General features: G+C 39.6%; 1 protein-coding gene across 1 annotated transcript in view; it reads right to left on the bottom strand.

Moving 5' to 3' along the window:
• LOC140933269 (solute carrier organic anion transporter family member 4A1-like) overlaps positions 1-20,258 on the bottom strand; it is a 28,045-nt gene that overhangs the window by 4,284 nt on the left and 3,503 nt on the right. The window contains exons 3-10 of the mRNA XM_073382795.1: positions 15,492-15,612; positions 7,646-7,841; positions 5,856-6,421; positions 4,601-4,964; positions 3,861-4,083; positions 2,511-2,694; positions 1,450-1,625; positions 61-275 (exon numbers count right to left, since the gene is read on the bottom strand). Of these exons, the coding sequence (XP_073238896.1) occupies positions 61-275; positions 1,450-1,625; positions 2,511-2,694; positions 3,861-4,083; positions 4,601-4,964; positions 5,856-6,421; positions 7,646-7,781 (1,864 nt within the window). The 5' untranslated portion in view covers positions 7,782-7,841; positions 15,492-15,612. The remainder of the gene's footprint in view (positions 1-60; positions 276-1,449; positions 1,626-2,510; positions 2,695-3,860; positions 4,084-4,600; positions 4,965-5,855; positions 6,422-7,645; positions 7,842-15,491; positions 15,613-20,258) is intronic.

The raw sequence follows: 20,258 nt of genomic DNA, 5'->3' as shown, positions 1-20,258 counted from the left end.
TAATAGCCGTTACATCTCTGAACATAAAAATGAGCACAGTCACACAAGAAAACGTCTTACTTTGAAAGAAGAGTCCAGCTGCAACTAACAGGTAACTGAGCAGTTCGTTGTTGTATTCAAGACAACTGCCTCTTCCACTGCATGTCTCCTCCCATAAAATACAGGTCTTGTCTATGAATGCACCAAACACCACGGGACCCGGCATGGACCCAAACATACACAGAAACAACCACTGCAGCCCTAAAGCATAGGTCCGTTGATTGTCTGGCACACATCTGAAAGTGAGAAAACCAACGAGAAAGATTGTCATGTGCTCTCTGGTTTGTCTGTCATTTACAACTTGCTAATGATTGTTGGAAGGACAAGTCAAACAGAAACAGTACACCACAGAGGTTCTGTCCAGAAGCTTTTACTACATGGTCATACTTAAGCTACTTCGCCATATTTATTTAGTGCGTTCTAAACGGCCCAGCTCGGTAGACGCGATGATTTTTGCATCAGTATTTTTATGTGAAGGAATCAGCCCGAAACCGGGCTGGAATTGGTCATGTGAACATTTTGGAATACACTGGACACAGGCATTAGCCGGGCCAGCCTGCCAAACAGATCTAACCCCCTTCATATCAACAGGCCCTTCGAGAAGGTTAAAAATGAGGGGTAGTGAAATTGCCAGAGCGTAATTCAGTGTCTGTTTAACTCTTTAAGCCCTAAGAATGATCTCCATCTACTTTCGCCTTGTAATATCAATGCTACGTAAGACAGAGAAACCCACGAGAATTAACGACAAGATCTCGGGAGAGGAATTCGAATTTGCTTAACCTTGCTCTTTAACTTCTCGCCACTACTTCTGTAGCAATAAGAGCAACAAATGAAAATTCCAACTTTGATCTAAGGGTAAAGTGGGGCGTTCATTAGTAAGAGAGTAAGTTAAAGCTGCTTAAGAGAAAAAAAGGATGAACAAGAGCAAAACGAGCTAAAAAAAAAAGCGTATTACGTTTGCGTCCGCCATGAACAAACACACCAGAACTTGAAACAGTTTCAGCACTTACTACTAGGGCGCTTTCCATTTGTCAGAACTGACCGGCCAGACCTTTCCCGTCGCAGTGATAATTTCCCTTTTAATCAAAACTCTCCGGCCAGATCAGTCAAATCCTGAATAGTATGCACGAAGGAGATGGTCCTTCAGCAAAAAACTCTTGGAAAAAGTCTATTTCATTTTCAAACTGACTGGTAGAGCAATGGTAGAGCAATGATCCGGCCGACCAGTTCTGTCAAATGGAAAGCGCCCTTTGCCGCAGAAACGAACTTCCGGGATGGTTACTAAGGACGCGGCGGTCAGCTATTGGCCAATTTTTCTCCCTGTCCCCAGTAACAGTGCCAGAAGTCTTTGTGAACGTTGACTCAGCCCAGACCCCTTCTCGTTTCTGAAGTGGCCAGAAAAAAACCCACCTTAACACGACAGTCTTGTTGGGTGTGGCATTCATAAAGTTGAAGATTAGCAGCACTACAGCACCGAAAAGAAAGGGGATGAGGTTCTTACAATCGCGGTCACATGTTCCTTGTTTAGCAGAGCCATATGGAACGCTTGTCTCTGGGGACGGGATGCAGCGACAGTTGACATAATTCTGTGAAAAGAAGACAACTGAATTTGTTAAAACGAAACGAAAGAAGAATGATGTTGAGGTCAGATAACACGGTAATATTTACCGTACAGGTTTTCGCAACCCCTTAGAATCGCAATTTAAGACTATTTGCTGGATGAGCGCGCAAAGTTTCACAGCTTTTTTTAACAATGTTTAAGTTTTTCGCGACCGTAGATGGAAGAATGGTTTGTAACTTGCTTAAGGCCCGTTGGGAAATATGGTCGGCTTACTGCATAATCTAAACAGGATTTCTTCTCATCGCGGTGTACAGCATGGAGGCTACTTTTCGAGCACCAGGACATACCGCTAGCGGCTACTAGGCGCGACAAAGATAACTAGCAACAGAATGCTGTGTCCACTGACCAACAGTTAATTTCCCACTACACGCAATGATACGATAACCCTGACTCGTTCTCAGTCTCTCCTGAGGCAAATTTGAAGAGAACGAGTTGCATCCTGGGAACCTATTTCATTTCCCTAGACTTTTATCGTTGTAGATAACAAGGACCAATTAGACTGCGAACGGGTCTAGATTTATCCAACAAGACCTTGCTGCAGTCTCAGTCAAAATTGTCGGACACTTTTTGTCTTCTTGCCCTTCCAACGTTAGTGTATAGGATTTCATGAGTTAACTGCGATAAACAACATTGGGAGGGAGAGGAGACGAGCCAAAAGGAAAAAAAACTGTGTTCAGAGCAAGTGTCCCAAATATTTCTGTCTGAGACTGTGCATTCTGTGGAAATGGAGGCGCTCGAAACGTCTTGTGTGGTTACAGTAAGCCACATTTGGACGGTGTATTAGACTTAACGGCTTAAGCCTTGGTTCTTTTCCCGATGACGTTGACTCTGCTTCATCTTCTGTGCCTACCTTTTCAATGGAGAGTAAGTTGGTCTTCTTCATCTTCTCTTTGTCCTTGACTTGTACCGTGCATCCAGCGTGACACGGAGAAAAATACGACACTTTATCTACTCCACATACGGGATCGTAATCACGACCACTACAGTGGCAAAGAGAATTACATGGCGCTGAAATGTCTACTTCAGATAGGGTCCTGTAAATAGAAACAAGAGTCACCAAATCGTGTCCACCTTGCTTCATGGTCACGCAATCTTTACTTTAAAAGCTCCCGGTCACGACCAAAACAACAGCTCTATACGAAATTTGCACATTGTAAACTACAACTCCTCTCAAATATTACATAAACCATTATTAACTGAAGTTCTCGGTAACTCTTAGTAGCTAATAGGACGTGTACGACGCAGGACAGGATAGGACGTCCTGAAGTTTTTTGTGTGTTGCGAGATTTTCTAAATATTCAAGTCGCTTAGTTGATTCTAAATAAAATCGGACTCTAGCGTCGATTGGTCGACTATCTGACCCCCTAATCGCACTACGTTGCTCTGTAAGTAGGTTAGAAGTGTCTTTTCCATAACTAACAGTGCCCAATGTTTGATACAGTCAAACTACGTTAATACGAAACCTGAGGGATCCATAGAAAGTGTCCCTATTAAGCGGGTCATGTTATTAAAGTCAGAACACACTTTTTATTAGAACAAAACACGAAATAAATAAAAGAGGACATTCGCATCGTCAAAGTAAACATCACCAACTTTCACAATTCCGTCATTTTAAGGACTAAATCCACGAAAACACTCTAAAATGGCTCATCTATGTATTACTTATTCAAAACCGTTCTCTGCATAACTAGTTTGATGCTTGAAAATATCATTCAATCCGGTTTACTGTAACACTGGAAACATTGATATGCTGTTAACGAAACATTTATCAAACATTAACCACATTAACGCGTGTTCGTATTGAGCGGGTTGAATTTGGAGAAAATGTGTGGCTTTCCACAGGAACAAAGCAAACTGTCCGTAATAATGAGGTGTCCATATTAAGCGGGGTTCGACTGTACTATAAATGAGCTTATCAACATCATCATCATCATCAACATCGTCATCACCATCATCAGCATCAACACCACCACCATCATCTCAGCAATCATGGCCATCATAATGATTTATCATAAGCAACACCACCATCACCATCATAATCACCACTACCGTCAACATATCATCATAATCATCGTTATAATCATCATCATCATCATTATCACCAAAATCAAAATCTATTCTGTAACAGTAATCATGCCTGCCCCTTAAGCAAGAGAATTACGCGACTTTCAGCTTTTATGCTTAAATGATATTTCTGTACCTGTTGTTGTACGGATACGGATGACTGATTCCAGCGAGCAACGTGGTCTTACATCCGGGAATGAGGAAAGTCAACACGGCCCAGGTGCCGATGAATTGAAAAATGAAGCAATACTTGGCGGCTATCTTACACGACTTTCTTACATCCACTCTCTTGATAAGATAACTCCCAAGGAAAATACCACCGGCGGTCCCTGGGATAATTACGATACCGGAAAGAATTCCTGAGGAAACACACAAAGGGAAAACATGTCAGGCCCAAGGTTTCTAATCGGATACATGTTTTCGACTACAACTCTACTTAAACGAGCTAAGTCATGAAGAGTACCACATTAAATCAAAGTCAACGCTGAGAGGCTAGCAATTCTCAGTCATCATTTTTCATACTTGGGACTCCAAAAGAAAGATATCACATGATCTTGTTAAAGGGAAAACAAGGCATGATCGGTTTTTGTTTTGGTCAACACAGTAGTTTAACTTGAAAAAGTTGGGCCAGTTTTTTCAAGTAGCAATCTGTTTACATCCTGGCTGTAGAGTGCAAAAACCACACACACTAAGAGTTTATGTATGGCAGCAGAGAAATTTTGAGTAAAACTGAACCATCATTTCAGGATTTTCTTTGATTTATATAAGTTTTTAGGGTTGTAGGGAATACCTAAGAATAATGACACAGCTCCTTAGTCCAAACCAGGATCCTGTCCAAACCTAAAATTCAAAAACACTGTAACAGCTCACACATACCGGCCGTTGAAGATGACTTGCCGAATTGTGACTGTATGAACTTGGAGACGAAAGGTCCGAGACCCGTGGCGATGAGTGTAGTACAGCAAAATGCACAGGTGTTAAACATGAATGTCTTGTTAGTTAGAATAGCTTTTGTAGCGGGTAAGATGTCCTTCAGTCGACCTTGAATGTGTTCATCGCGAGCAGGTAGAAGACCCTCTCTGATTGCATTCATTCTTCGTTCCCTGGCTCCCGGCATCTCTTTAGGGTAACCAAGCAGGGCTATAGACGTACACAACAGCAGCAGGCCCCCGAAAAAGTATCCTAGCCACCAGGCCCCGATCCAGCGGGGATCATCGGGCGTTAAGTCAACTCCAGGGGGCTGAAAACCAAAAAAAATTGATGAGGTTTAAAGATAAAGTTTTAGTAAACATACCGTTGAGAAAATCTCTTGTCTTTACCACTGTTTTGATAAAAACATCAATCATTTGAATTTCATTATCTTTCCAGATCAGTGTAAGACCCTAGGTGACTGTCAAACTACCCCTCTCCTAGGACAAAACTTTGGTCAGGGGAGGGGGTATAAGTGAGAAGTTTCAATACTGATCCATTTCTCCCGTTCATTAGGCCCAGATATTTTGAAACCCCATGGCTTTTTAAACACGAATTGACCTCCTGTCCACACGAAACCAGTCAATCCGCTCTCTGAAACCGCATCTTTTTGAGATCACTCTTCAGATTGGTTTAACGCCGGAAAAAAAAATGCAGTCTCAAAAATATCCGGATTTGTGTGGATGTGGCCTCACTGTTCTGTGGGATTGTCTATTATATTGGTGTCCTAACTTTTGAGTCTGTAGATTACATCCACCACGTGTGATCGTTCAAAACAAAATTAATGGGTAGATATTTACTGTGGTGCCGTTTTTTATGCTATAGAAAGAATACCTAAAAATACTCTCGATCAGTATTTTTCTGTGGTATTTTGATGAATTTGATTGTGGAAATGAACAGAGGGACTCCGTTAGTGGAGGGCCGATTATCGATAACCTGGGGTAAAACTTTATTTTCCTTGTCACTTAGACATTCACAGCACCCACAAGTCAAATTGTAGGCAAAAAGAATTCTGCTTCGTAAGCGGTCAGATTTGAATCCAAATTTCGCGCTAAATCCAGGGTTATCTTTATCCCGCTTTGAACAACCCGGCCTAGTTCACTGAATTTAGATGCAAACGGAAAATGAGAGTATTGAACTTTAAATTCTGTAATAGCCATACCTGTATAAGATCAACCCAAACGTTAAGAAGCGATCCTCCAGCCACATAACCAATGCCTGGACCAAAAAACGTGGCCGTGAACCACACCCCAAGGTACATGGGCGCCACCTTGGGACTCACATTTTCGTCAATGTAGGCTGGACCAAGTGTAAACAAGGGCGTGGTCCCCGCACCTAAAAGAAGCTTGGCACCTACAAACACTAACATGTACTTCCACGCCGTGTACCCTTTCGCTTCGGTACATTTCTCGACACCGCTCGGAGTTCCAGTGGTGTTAAACAAACAGGTGTCCCCGAGTCCAGTTCTTTGAATCTCAAGAGGAGTGTATTTTCCCACAAGGAGATGCGGAAGCGCGAAGAGAAGACATCCGAGACTAGTTACAAGGGCTCCTATGCCAAGCCAGCGGGCTTTGTTTCTGTGACCTCCGAAGTAGCTAATGAAAATAATGAGAAGAAGGGCCGATACATCGTTGGCTGCTATTATCATTCCGGATTGTTTGCTGCTAAGTTTAAATCTCTTTTCGAGTGAAGTGAGCCCCGCGGCTGTCAGCCCAGTTGCAATCATTCCTGTAGAAGAGAAACTACCGTTAACACAACAGAAAGTCTATATCCTGTTGTATCTCAGATCGCTTATCTAACAAACTGCCCACCTGCCCCTCGCCTAATTCAAAGTTAACACTAACTTCTCACTCAGCAACCTCGTTCCCAGGGCTTTCCCGTTCCTCCAATTTTTTAAGCGAAAGGTCCTGGGGACAAGGTTGCTCACTTAGAAAAAAACTTTTGGGTTAGGGGAGGGGTAGGTGGGCTATTTTCGGCATCTTAAAGTGAACCTTTATTGCTGGATATTGGCCAAATTCTTTCTGCATTTTTATAGAATGAGACGAAGGCGAGGTAAAAAAATGTACAAAAAAGTTGTTTTTTTGCTAATTAGAAAAAAAGTGTGCTGCGCGTGCAAAGTTTTTTTTTGCTAATTAGACCTACTGATTTTTTGGGCTGTTTTCGTTGCCTTCGCCCCTTGGGGTTACACGATTTTATATTTTGTTTAGTAAACCATAGAAATTAACGAGAGCTTCGCTTTTAGCCCTGGCTAAATCTATATATTATTTCCTACAGCAGGCTACCTTGCGCGTTGATTGCTTATACATGTATATGTCATAGGGCGAGCGCGCGTAAGTCACGGGATAACAAGGGAAAAAAACACAAATCAAAACAAAACAGTGATCTTTCGAGCGCTGTCAAATTATAAAAGCATTCGGGAATTTCTAAGAAAAAGCGGAAAGTGTTCTTTAAAAGATCCCTCATTATTATATGACTCGAAAATGTACTCGCACGTTAACTTTTAGCAACGTTCTTAATGAATGAATGAATGAATGAATGAACTTTATTCGCCACTTGTTAAGCAGATATTTACAGTTAAACAAAATTTTAAATTAAACTCCGATTTTGAGCAGTAATATTTCGTGACAAATTAGATGTAAGTAAACTTAGATTAATGTAGCAGCAGTTTCTTCGCTTTACACCGGTTTCGATACTTTTCAAATTTACTTCGTTCGAGTTCGCTACCTACATACTGGGCTCACTCCCTATTGACTAAGTCCACAGTTTTCACTTTCAGAGGGGCAAGCTTAAGAGAACGAGAAATATATTAAAAGATTTATCAGTTTTCTAGTGGGATTAAAGAAATGTTTTCAGTGGTTTACAGAAAGTAATTTGTAGCGACTGCGTTGCGAACTAGACTAGAAAGTAGCGAATTCGACAAAAGCGGAACCGGTTGTTATCGTTTGTTCTTACCTTGCATGAAGGAATAGATTGTTAGAAACACAAGAAACCATTTCGGTGTGTTGAGTTTCTGAAGAACTTTCGGTCGAAATGACCTCCAGCCACACAAAAGATCCCTTTCGTTTGGCTTCTCGTCTTCCGCTTCCATGTTAAGTAGATTGAGAAAAACTACGGTTTAAATGCCCAGATAATGAAAGAAAGCATGACCCTGTAGGGAACACAAATGAAAGTAAAAGTATAATATGTCAGTACGTAACTATGATGTCGTCTCTTCTCATCACCAATGAAGCTGTGCTGCTGATCTAGGGCGGGGTCTGGGAACACGATTACCTCAAAAGTACATCAAATGTACCTTCATTACATCCTGCTAGCCTCCATGAGAACGCTAGGATCGCTGAAATAGTTCAGCGATCTGCACGAACAAAGCGATTTCATGGAAACCAGCTAAAAATAGAACTGAAGATGACATAAGCGATCTTTTGAGAACTGTTACCGTATAATCCCTTTGCGCGTTACACAGTAATTTCTAGGGAGTTATTTTAATTCCAAAATTGGAGTTAAAATTTTAGGTACAGGATAAACCCTTTTATGGGGTTACTTTAACTCCTAATTTAACTCCAAATTTAGGGTCGTTCTTACTCCTGAAAAAGAGTTCTTTTAACTCCCATTCTGGAGTTAAAATAACTCCGAAAATGGGGTTATTTTTACTCCTTACATGGGTTGTTTTTAATCTTTTTGGAGTTACTTTAACTCTGAAAGTAAAATTTTAGGTACAGGATAACTCCTTTTTGGGGATTATTTTAACTCCTCAATATCTGTGGTGATTTTTACTCCTGAAAGAGAGTTCTTTAAACTCCTTTTTGGAGTTAAAATAACTGCCCCCCAAAAAAAGTACACTGTAAGGAGTTAAATTAACCTAACTAGAGGAGTTATTATAACTTCTTGAAAATTACTGTGTATAAGAACACCAAAGGTTAAAGAGGGGACTGTACTGGAATATAATTATCGCTAGTTAGGAAGTTCAGTAGGTAATGAACTTTCGTTTTGTACACTGACGAACTCACCAGGCGATGCTTAATACAATAAAAACAGAACAAAACGGCAGATTTGTGGATGAGTCATAATTAGCGTTATCCTCTCTATTAACCCTTTAAACCCTAGGATCAAAATTTGAATTCTCATTTGTTGCCCCTATTCATTTTCTACAGAAGTAATGTGGAGAAGTTGATAAAATATCAAGCAAATTCATCTTGTGTGATCATGTCCGTAATTCTCATGACCTCTCTGTTTTAGAAAGAATTGATATTACAAGGAGAAATTTGATGATGATCACACTTAGGGCTTAAAGGGTTAAAAAGGTGAGTATGAAAAAAAAAATACAGAAAAAAAAATGAAACTGACGTCTGCCACTCAAGAAATTGCATTCGTTAGATCAGAGGCGACTGGGGAATAACGGAAGTGCCAATAAATGATAACGTTTTGGGTAATTTGATTTGTAATTTTATAATTCCTGTTCTGCGATCCAAAACTAGTGAAGTTGAAGTATCATTACGAGAAATCATGTGTTCCAGCAGGGACACTGGCGGACTTGTTTTGAAAAAAAAAATAGAAAAAGAAAAACAGAGAGAGAGTGAACTGTCCAACAACACAAAGCCATACCGGTAGTTCAATATATATAGAATTAATTACTGGCAAAAATAAAAGTGATAATAATAAGCTACTGCAGTGCTCTGGCCAGACAAAAAAAAAACTTTATGTGGCAAAGTTTTCATGATAACTACAGTAGTTCCACGAGGAATGGACTGAGCTAAGTTCAGAGCTCTGTAAGCCTGACCACACTTTGTAAAAGATTTTTCCAGTCAACCTTGTATGAAGACAAGAGAACTTATGACACATCAAGACTTCATACACACAATGAATTTACCAACATTTTTCTTTCTGTATGTTTTCTTCGGAGAAGCTTTAGTTCTGAAGATAATATGTTTGACCAGTTTTAATGGCCGCTGCAAGCCCTAGCGCAAACTTACACTTCTTTCTTTTATTGCTTAGCACTTTTAAAAATCGTCACAACGCACATTTTTCTGGAGCTCAAGGATATATGAGAAATAAAGAAGAATAATATGATGGTACATGTCCGATTGACCGTATAAAACAAACAATAACGAAGGAATGAAATAAACTATGAAATATACATTTACGTAATGAAAACTAAGGAAGAGATTTGAAAAACAACCGCTAGTCTGACCAGTCTGTTAACCAAAAAAGGCCGTAAATTAGCACGCTTAATTTTGATTTGTTTTACGGCAAAAGAAATAAGTGCTGATGATTTGGATAACGGGAAACATGAAAGAGACATCAAGGAAGAAAAAACCTTGGAAATATGCGATCTATGACCCGATACAGTTTTTCATCCCATATACATTTATTTCAGTATCTTTCTTTAATAAAAAATATTAGGATTTGACTGACAGAAAAATAAACTGAATTATTATTTTTAGCAGTTTATCGCCATAACAAACAGCTGCGGCGATTATCACGCGTGTTTTGCTGAAATTTTGGCTTCATTTCGAGCAATTCTACTAAATATATCTCTGCTTCAGACATTAACCTAACTTCGCTGATCTTAAGAGAAATGTTTCGTCTTACCTTCGCGAACATTCAGTCTTTTAACTTCTCGAGTGTAATTCGCATACCTGGACCACGTTGTCACCACAGCAAGCGAATTTATAATAGAAAGCTGACAAACTACAGCAGATTTAACAACAGCCCTGAACAATAGAAGCTGTGGCAACCAAAACTGCTTTCCCGAAGTGCGGGAAAGAATTAAAAACAGTGGGTAAGCCGCAGTAACGATAACAACACACTGACCATTAACGAAGCTGATTCACAGTCATGTCTGAATAACAAAGTAGGAGCGAAACTTAAAAACAATACTGTTTTTTGAAAAGATTGCTCGCCATTTTTGAGTTTTCATAACGTTAGCCGCTGAGTTTTACCCGTTAGAATTAATTTATACTTTGCGCAGAGCCACAATATCATTATCACACACTGATTGCATCACCACAAAGTTCTTTTCTAAAATTAGATAGATAAGGAAAAACAACATCTTTAGACTACAAAGATCTTGAAAATGCAGATTACAAAAATAATTTAAGTTCACCGTTCACGAAAATGTTTGCTTTTCCAGGGAGCATGTTATAAACTGTACGATTTTCATTCTAACAATTTGCCGTTGAAAGATCGAAATATTTCAAACTTTTTACGACATCACAGATTTCAATGTGACTATTCATCTCTCATATAATAAAAAAACTGCCATTTACTTTACTTAGCGCTAGTTTTCATTGCTTTGCACTTTCCCTTGCAAACCACGTGTAAACGTTGGCATTTCCAAACTACATCTGCTGAACACATTTCAGTGCCGAATGTCTTGATAAACCTTCCATCAATTTCAGCCAATCACAAACAAGATCTTGCCGTATTCACAAAAGCCAACCGCAGTCGCTGGCTTTGGGAGGGGGGGACCACGTGAATGACTAGCTACATAGGGCGTATTCTTACCGGGCGTATTCAGGACTTGCGCTCAGTTCCAAGCCTCCTTCGCAAACTCTGATAGCGCGAACTGGCTTGGAGACGAGGTTGGAAGATTGGTTTCATCAACTTGAACGCGGTAATGCGTCATTAGGGACCTTTAGCAACGAGTGCGGCGACGGCAACGAGAACGAAAAAAAAACACTAGGTTTAGATTAACAAAACAACAACTTCGCACTTTTCTGTACATTTCTTTGCAGTTGTTGAACGACAACGATGTGAAACTTCCTAATTTCGCGTTTATGAGGGACGTGAACCCGAGAGAACGATTTAATTTTTCTTTTTTCTGCATTGACTTAGATACAGTTCTTTAGAATCACCTCCATAAAAATTCTACACGTTTGACAAATTGAACAAGATGGAGTAAGAACAAAGAAGTTTGAAGCAGCGCGAATTCACTTTTTGACTGACGCTTTCGCTGCCGTTGCCATATTAGATGCTAAAGTTCCCTTCCAATATGGCGGCGGGATACGAGGATATAATTGCTATCGACACTGAAAAAAAAAAGTTTAACGACCACAGGGACGATAAGGAAAAACAACAGTGTGTGTTACAACAACGAAACGCTGAGAAGGCCTACAAATCTCTTAAAGCTGGTTTCTAGTCATCGCCAAGATCGATAAGTTCGCTGTTCTTTCTTCAGTTAAGTTAAATCGATAGCGTTCGAATTGTCAGGAAAGATTTTTACTGTTTAGACGATAAACCAAATCTGTTGCGTAGAATCATATGAGAAAAGAGAAAATGAGCTCATTCTCTCTTGTACGGGATAATTTTAATTTCTTAACGCCGAATTTGGAAGTTTAGTTATGTCTTGCCGACTCCTCGTTGCCTGTTTGCAAACGTCTCCTTCAAAGCTGTGACATTTGTTAATAATGTCTTATTTTTAAGAAAAAATACGTTCCCTGGCTAACAAAAATATCAGCAAAAAGGAAATAGTGCAGGGTGGCCGGACAGGAGGAAACGAATTTACATCTGCTCGAAGGAAAAATCTATTAGTCGATAAGAATACGACGAACTTGAAGTTTTAAAGCAGATGTTTCGTTTGTTCGTTTAGTAATATTGATTCATTCATATATTCTTCGCAATTTATCAAAATATACCGGCTAATGACAAACCGTAACACGCCCAATAGATATATAAAAAAAACAAATTTTTGTTGTTGGAGATTTGTTCATATTCAAGCTACCAACTTTACATACAGTTGACTCCCGATAATTCGAACCTTCAAGGAAAATAGAAAAAAGTTCGAGTTATCGGGAGTCCGAGTTATTGTGGGTAAAATTATACAGAAAACGATCTGAAGGGAAATATAAATTGCTTCGAGTTAGCGGAAGGTTCGAGTTATAGAGGGTTCGAGTTACCGGGATTCGACTACATTTACATACTACAAGGCGTGTAGCATTTCAATAAAGTGCAAACAAAAACCCCGATATTAATCAGGATGAAATAATAAAATATGGCCACAGTTTTACTCACCGAACGCGATTTATGCAAGAAACGCGAGTAAAATGACCTTGGTGATGTAGCAGAAACTTTTTCTTTCTTTCTTTTCCTTTTTTCTTCCGTTTCTTTCTTTCTTTTTTCTTTTCTTTTTCATTTTTTTTGAATGAGACTATGCTCAAAAGGGAAACCAAGCTTTACACCTATTGTATGACCCCTACAACACATGCAAAATATTGATATAAACTCAATATTTTCCTAAGGCAAAAGCCCTTTGAATAAAGGGAGAAAAATACGATTAACCTGGTGACCTGAGTAGACCTCAATATTGCCTTAAAAAAGGCAGCCGCCTTTGAATGGTACATTTTCAGGATTATGCTTTTAACTAAGGAGGGAAAAAACAAAGGTAGTTGAACTTATCACATCTCTTCGACAAACCAATATTATAAGTAAACCACCAGGTGAACAAGTATATCCTGAACTCTCAAGATGATTATCCCAGCATGACATGCTGTTTGATAAATTGCTGATCTGCCTTAACGTCTTTACGGATAGACATGGGACTGAAACCATGAGAAGAACTTACAGACGTTTTTCTTAGTAAAACCGACGCTTTAAAGGCTGTTTGTTTGGCCGTTTTTAAGTACAATTCTTGTATTTCTGAGCAAACCGAAAATTTTGAAAAGTTTCCTTCTTAATTTCTCTCTCTCTCTTCCTGTTCCAATTTAATTTACACCACAGGCAAAATTCTAGAAACTACGCACTGTTGTATTCGTATTAAACCGAAACAAATGTTTGCCTCCTCCCACGCATTTAAACGACTGTAAGCCTATTTGTACACTAACTAATACGATCTTACAGCACAAATGTCGAGTTCATTTATAACAATTGTTAAACTCGACATGTAGGGGGAAAAAACGTGACAAAAGCCATAGATGTTAACCTTCCTTGTGTTCGCCTCAGTTCATTAGTTTTTCGGGCGCTGTGATATTTAAATGTGGCAACGGTCATAAACAATAAAACAGACGAGATGACAATTCTCATAAATACACTCTCAAATTGTCGATAATTTGAATGATTCCTGGTGGTTTGAATAACTCTGAAGATGTTTATTTTGTTCATTTTTTTTCTCTTGAGAACAAAACCCTGAGGGAAAACGGAAAATGTAGTGAAAAAGATTTGTGTTTTATAATGAGTTAACGGATCGTGACTACAGCCTGGTAATTAATAAACACTTTCTAAGCACAACTCACAAAGTTCATTGCTTGAAAGAATACTCTTCTAAGTCCTAATGTATGTACTGTATTTTAATAATTGAAGGGAAGGGAGGAGAGTGAGTTGTTTATAGAAAACATCAGAAAGTGTTTTCACATAGTAGAAAATTAAATATTGGTCGACTACTAAAACTCACCATAAACCAAAACAATACGCAAGAGTTGTGATATAAACACAACCCATTTCTTGTGCAAACACTTTTCAAAAACAGTTAGGAATTATGACCCACTGCAAGAACCTACCTCAAACTACTCGGACACTGATGCGCAGTTTTCACAGTTAGTTATCACAAGAATAAACGAGGAACTCTAATGCAAATTAATCCACTTGGCTAACGTTCACGTGACTTCATAAACGCAGCATTCCCTAAACTGTCAGCAATAAATTCGGAATATGTGATCGGCCGTTCGATTTTCCACGCGAAAACTTTCATTTTTTATCTGGGTCGAGCGTGGAAAGTTCCGCTACGTCTCTGATTCTGGTTTGAGATTTGTTTAGATATTAAGTCTATTAAACCTGCTGAGGTCGAAGCATTTATTTGAGAGAATCTAGGTTCGTTTTCAGGAGAGTATTCCAGAATAATTAGAATCAGTTTCACGTTGCATCAAAAGTAAGAACAGCCCGCGTAGCAGGCGCCCGTAATTATTTTATTACTGGCCGCGCGAGGGGAACACGCGAAGGGGAGATTTCTTCCTTCGCCCTACAAAACTGGTGCCTGCTACGCAGGAGTAAAGTAAGAAAAACAACTTGACCTGAACTGTTCATTACCCCCAGGACCCTGTTCCATTGTTTATGTCGGAGACCCCGTGGATATGGAGAAAAATAGGCCACTCCCGAGTTCCAAAAACCCTCACTTTCAAAATGAGGCTAGGTGTACAACCTTTCTTGTGAAAATGAGTTTTATTTGCATGAGAATGAAAAATGATTTCTATATCAAAGGCTGAGCACCTACCCTCGTTTTGAAACAGAGGTCTGGGGGAACTCGGAAATGACCTATTGTCCGGGGTAACCCGTCCACCCGCGCTACCCTAAACGAGCCGACTTTTCATATATTTCCTTATGAAACATAGTGAGAGACAAGTAGAGCATGCGTAAGCGCTGTTGCTCGGGCAACCGACTTCTAATGGCATTCACGAGCACGTGGGTATTTTTTATCACTCACTTGTCAACAGTCAGCGATCTGACCAATCAGATCATGATACCAGAATCTGGTTATCATGAATGGGCGGCATCAAAACAAAGTCTACAGGCTCCCCCGCCTTTTTTTTCTTTCCCAGGCCACGCTCGTCTATTTTCTTTTTCGACCCGAAAAATTGAAATGAAATTCTCTCACGCAACGTCTTATTTATATAACGAAAAATCTTTCTTTCGCCTCCTAAACTTGGTTTCGGTCCCCAACAATTCAATTCCAGGGAAATGCGACATTTTAAGCGAGTTGGAATAATCGCGAAGAAATTTGAAAACACGCGAAGCCTTTCAACATGGTAGTGACGTTTTCGGCCCTGCAAAACAACATAGCTTCCTATCACAACTAGCAGTTAGATAGACATACCTTTAATCACGGTTGATACGTATAAAGGGCAGGCTTTAGATTAACACTGTCACAAACTTCAATCCTTCAGTAAGACACACAGCCGGTGCAAACCAGGACTTGGCTTGATCAATTTAAAAACCTGACAATTAAAAGGACCACTTTAGAAATTACAAGAGTACACAATCGAGATTACAATGGCTATTTTTTGCGTTTAATACGCACAACCTTTGTGTTAAATACGCTTTCTCTCTTGTACTTCCTGGATCATTTATTTAACTGGTTTCTAGGACAAACCTAACAATGACATCCACGATGAGTGTTTCAGTTCTCACACAACGTCTGTGAGTTAATTTCCCCCATAGTTCACCTGAGTGCAATAGACTTTTCACAGTGGTGGATCCAGGGGAGGGGCCCCGGGAGGGGAGGGGGGGCGGCCCCTCCCCCCTTATTTTTCGACCAAAATATCTGAAGGTGTGGATCCGCCAGTGTTTCATGGGCGGCTTCAGTTTTCAGTAGGGTCTTTAAAGTGACCCACGCGCCGCTCGTGGCTTTGGCCTTTGGACGACCACGAAATATCCCTCCGCGCGCAGAAAAAACCACCACCTCTGTCACCCATGGAACTTTAAAGGCAAATGTCCGGTAGAATGCGTGCATCTGTCAAAGGTAATGGGGTGACAAGTGACGAGGACGCGAAATGTAAGAAACGAAAGCGTTTCTCGCGCGCCATGCGGGTATTTCCAGGCCCATTATCCTGCGAGGAAACTACATTGTTGTAAAACATTGCCACCACTTGTTTCTTTTCTGTTGTTCCTTCTGTTTCCAAAACCACAATGAACAAAAAAAGTACAGACAGAAGTGAAATACGAGAAAACGAGAATTATTTTCGTCTACGAAAGTTTTGCGTTCATGTGCACCACAACTAACAAGTACATAGCGTAATTTGTTTATTAGAGGCTCGTGTAAGTGGCATAGGTTTTGAACTGTGTTCTTTCTTTTTTCTTTAAACAGGCCAAATTACTTTCTTTCACACGGAGCTCTGACCAAAATGGTATGCGAAAAAATCCGTTTAAAAGATACAGATCAAATTCTCTTTAACATGGCTACATGTCAACTGCAAGCAAACGTAATTCCGGCTGCCCCTTCCACTTCGTTGGGTAACATCGACCAAGAAATGATAAAAAGAAAGAAATGGAAGAAAAAGACTCTTTATATACCAGCTCCTATCTGTACAACAGATCGGTTTAAGAACTCCATTATCATTACGTAGCCATCGCGTTTTATTAATTTTTATGTATACACGGATATTTTCTCTAAAAAATAGTGTTTCTCTTTCTATTTGTCAGACTTACTATTACTTGATAACGTACGTTGACTACATTGATATATAGATCATTATTCACTGTAAAAAGCTCGTAATTTAGTCGACTACTGCGAAATGTACTTTTCAATAACGATTTATCTATTTATCTCTCTGCGAATTTTATAAAGCCGCAAATATAAACGTTGAATCGGCAGATGTCATTAGTTTCCATAGCAACCATCCGTCAATTACGACGTCAAGTGAAACAAACGCGAAAGGTGCGGCAAATATCCCATGAAGGATGCAAAGAAAAATTCTAACCCTAAACTACTACAACTGTTCAAGTTTTACATGAAGAAGATTATTTTATAAATCTGGTGCTCTTGAATAGACGAAAAAACGAGGAATTGATTATTTCAACAAATATATCGTTTAACATGAACTAGCAGATGAATGACACCATTTTTTGTACAAAAAATTCTACACTCTAATTTATATCCTGTCTTTCTTCGTCGAGCTTAGACAACGAGCTAATGCCCTATACGATTTCAAGACTGAAAAAAAATGATCAAGAGCACTGCACTTGCGATAAACCTCAATGAATTGAAGCGAACACAGTTGATTACCTGTCAATTTAGCTCTTCCCTCTATTTAACTGCTGTGAATTTCCTCGCAACACGACTCGAATTATTTTTCGGTTAAATTATTGGTCGCTCTGGCTTGTGGGCCGACTGGAAAGTTGTCTACAGTCCACGCTTTTACACGGTGATCGCCTGCTACACCACTTCTCGTTTAATTCTTCGACAGCTGACAATATACGCATTCTAACACAGCAAATTCAAAACATGTCTCCTTTCACATTTTCAACAGGTACATGAATTATTCAACACGAACATTTCACTAAAAAGGGCAAAGCCGCGATAAAACCACAAAGGCGGGCAAATTAAATTCCATTTTTCTCAGTGTAGTTCTACGACAACAGATTCAGGGATCAGTATAAAAATAGCTTTCCAAAATGTTTCGACCTATTTAAGACGCCTACATATGTATTTTTGTAATGCAAAAACCTCAATTACATTTACATTTACATTTACCATTAAGGTCTGTCACTCAATTCTGAGCGTTTTTGACCGCTGTTAAAAAAATAAAAAAAGGACAACAAAAGTGACTGAAATGGCGCTTATGAGCGCAGAGTAATAAAAGTGTTAATATTAGGCCTGGTTTAGACGCCGTACTTTTCATGTGCCGAACCTAACTGAATAAGTTCGACAGACTCTGTCGAACTTAACGCTTTTGCCGCACCAAACTAAAACTGCGGTACCAAATTGATTCAGACGCCGCTCTTTTGCCGTACTTAATTCATCAGTTAGGTTCGGCACATGAGTGGAGCGGCGTCTGAACCGGGCCTTAATGTTTGAAATTGCATTTTTAAAAGCAGCCAGTGGATTGGACAATGCTATATCCCTTGGGAGTTTATTCCATTAAGTAATGGTCGTTGGGTAGAAGGAATACTGTCTTGTAGTAATCCCTAATGGCTGTCGGCTGTGTGTAAGAGTACTCTATGGAGCGAGTTGAGTACGATTGCAGATTGTAGTTTGGCATCTTCGTGAGAGACTAGCCTGTATTGCATTTTTTATAGCATAGATAGGCGTGCTATGGTTCGCCTACTTGCTAGTGTCTGTCATTTCAGGGTTGAAAGCATTTCAGTTACACTAACTTTGCGGTCGAAGCGATTTAGAACCCAGCGTGCACAACCATGTTTATGTTTTTAGCTGTAGGTGGATCCCACATAGATGAACAGTATTCCAGAGTTGGGCGTACTAGGGCCTTGTATGCTGTTTCCTTAGTCCTGGGTGGGCAATGTATTAAGTTCCGCTTTGGAAAGCCAAGAGTTTTGTTAGCTTGTTGGAAATGGTTTAGATATGTTCGTTTCAACGGAGGTCGTCAGATAGGTAGACACCAAGGTATTTGACAGAATGCAGAAGGTCCAAGACTTGTCTTCTAAGCTTATAGACATAATTATATTATCTTTGCAAACATCCAGACTATTTTTCATAACAATTGGTCATTTTGTTCACTTTCTCCTCCCGCAAATGGTTACCTTTATAAAACAAAAAATTCCACGGCTTATTTTTCTTCAACGAGGAAAGACAAAATCCATAAAAATATCACTTCCTGAGAATCTGTTGCAGAATTCTCCCAAATTTCTTCTTACCCTTTAGTATGAAATAATTCAGCGGCTAAACTGACATAAAACGTAGAAAAGAAGGACTGTTCGGATGGCAAACTGCCCACAACGAGTTTTATCAAAACAACCTCTAATATCCACTATAAAAATTAACAAAAACTCGTATTTTAAGTCATATTTCTCACATTCCACATAAAGTTGGGTCCGCAAGTAACTGCTGTGGTTTTCGCTGTGTGCGATAACTTGCGACTTATTCTTTTTTCTTTCTTGGCCAGCACTTTCTTGCTCTACACACTTTAAAAAACACTGTCTGTATATATCACTCGTGATATTATCGCAACCCCTCAATAGAAAAAACGTATTCGTAGGGGAGGGGTGGTCTATTCTATGAGCCGGTTTCTTACAGAGGTGCCATCATGTCCCCAACTTTAGCACCATTTTTTTATTTTGTTTGCTGTTACAACGCCTTCGTATTCACTATTCAATATGCCATGTACCTGAAAACCTTTTTTTAATAATTGTTGATCTAGGTGTATTGTAGTTTGTACTTGTACAGCTCTCTTGTTAAACTTGTAGTCAAGAGTCATTTTGACGTTTGGATAAGACCACACATGTACTTTATAAGTTCTAAAGTAACAGCATCTGCAAACGGATGTCTTATAAGCTTGATCGTAATTTATTTTTAGACATACTTGGGGCCTTTCCTGGCCTTGAGCATTTGTTGCTTGTTTATGTAAGTGCGTAGGTGTGTTTTGGTCCCATGAGTTGAGTATCATAATACCTTTCTGTTCCCACAGCTTGTGAATCCAAACATGTCTACGATTTGGGTCTGATGTCACGCTATTTTAAATCTTTTTTGAAAAGCTAACATGTGTCTTCGAATCAGTTGAATTCTAAAAATAATGGTCCAGTTTTGTTATTGAAGACTATAATTAGGCATTGAAACTGTTTGATATTGTCCGTTGCTACAGATGACAAGAATGGACAGAGATTGAAACTCACAAACGTTCGTCTCCGAGACCGAAAAGTAACAAGGAATTTGGAGGTTCGCGCCCCTGGATCGGACTGGAAAGCGACGTATTCAAAAATGACGTATAATTTGTAACTGCCGAGTGGATCCTTTTCCTTTGCACCCAGGGCGGATAATTTGCACCCAAGGGTGTACTCTAGCAGAGCCAACTGGCCCCTGGCGCCCAACTTTTCCTCTTGCGCGAAAAGAAAATCTTACTATTTTCATACAAATCACATTTACAGTTTCAGAGCACTGGACTCCCTTCAATTTTCCTTAGAGCACAGC

Source organism: Porites lutea, chromosome 4 (genome assembly GCF_958299795.1).
Source record: "Porites lutea chromosome 4, jaPorLute2.1, whole genome shotgun sequence".
In the NCBI taxonomy this organism is placed as follows: domain Eukaryota; kingdom Metazoa; phylum Cnidaria; class Anthozoa; order Scleractinia; family Poritidae; genus Porites; species Porites lutea.
This window is presented reverse-complemented; position numbering and strand designations above follow the sequence as displayed.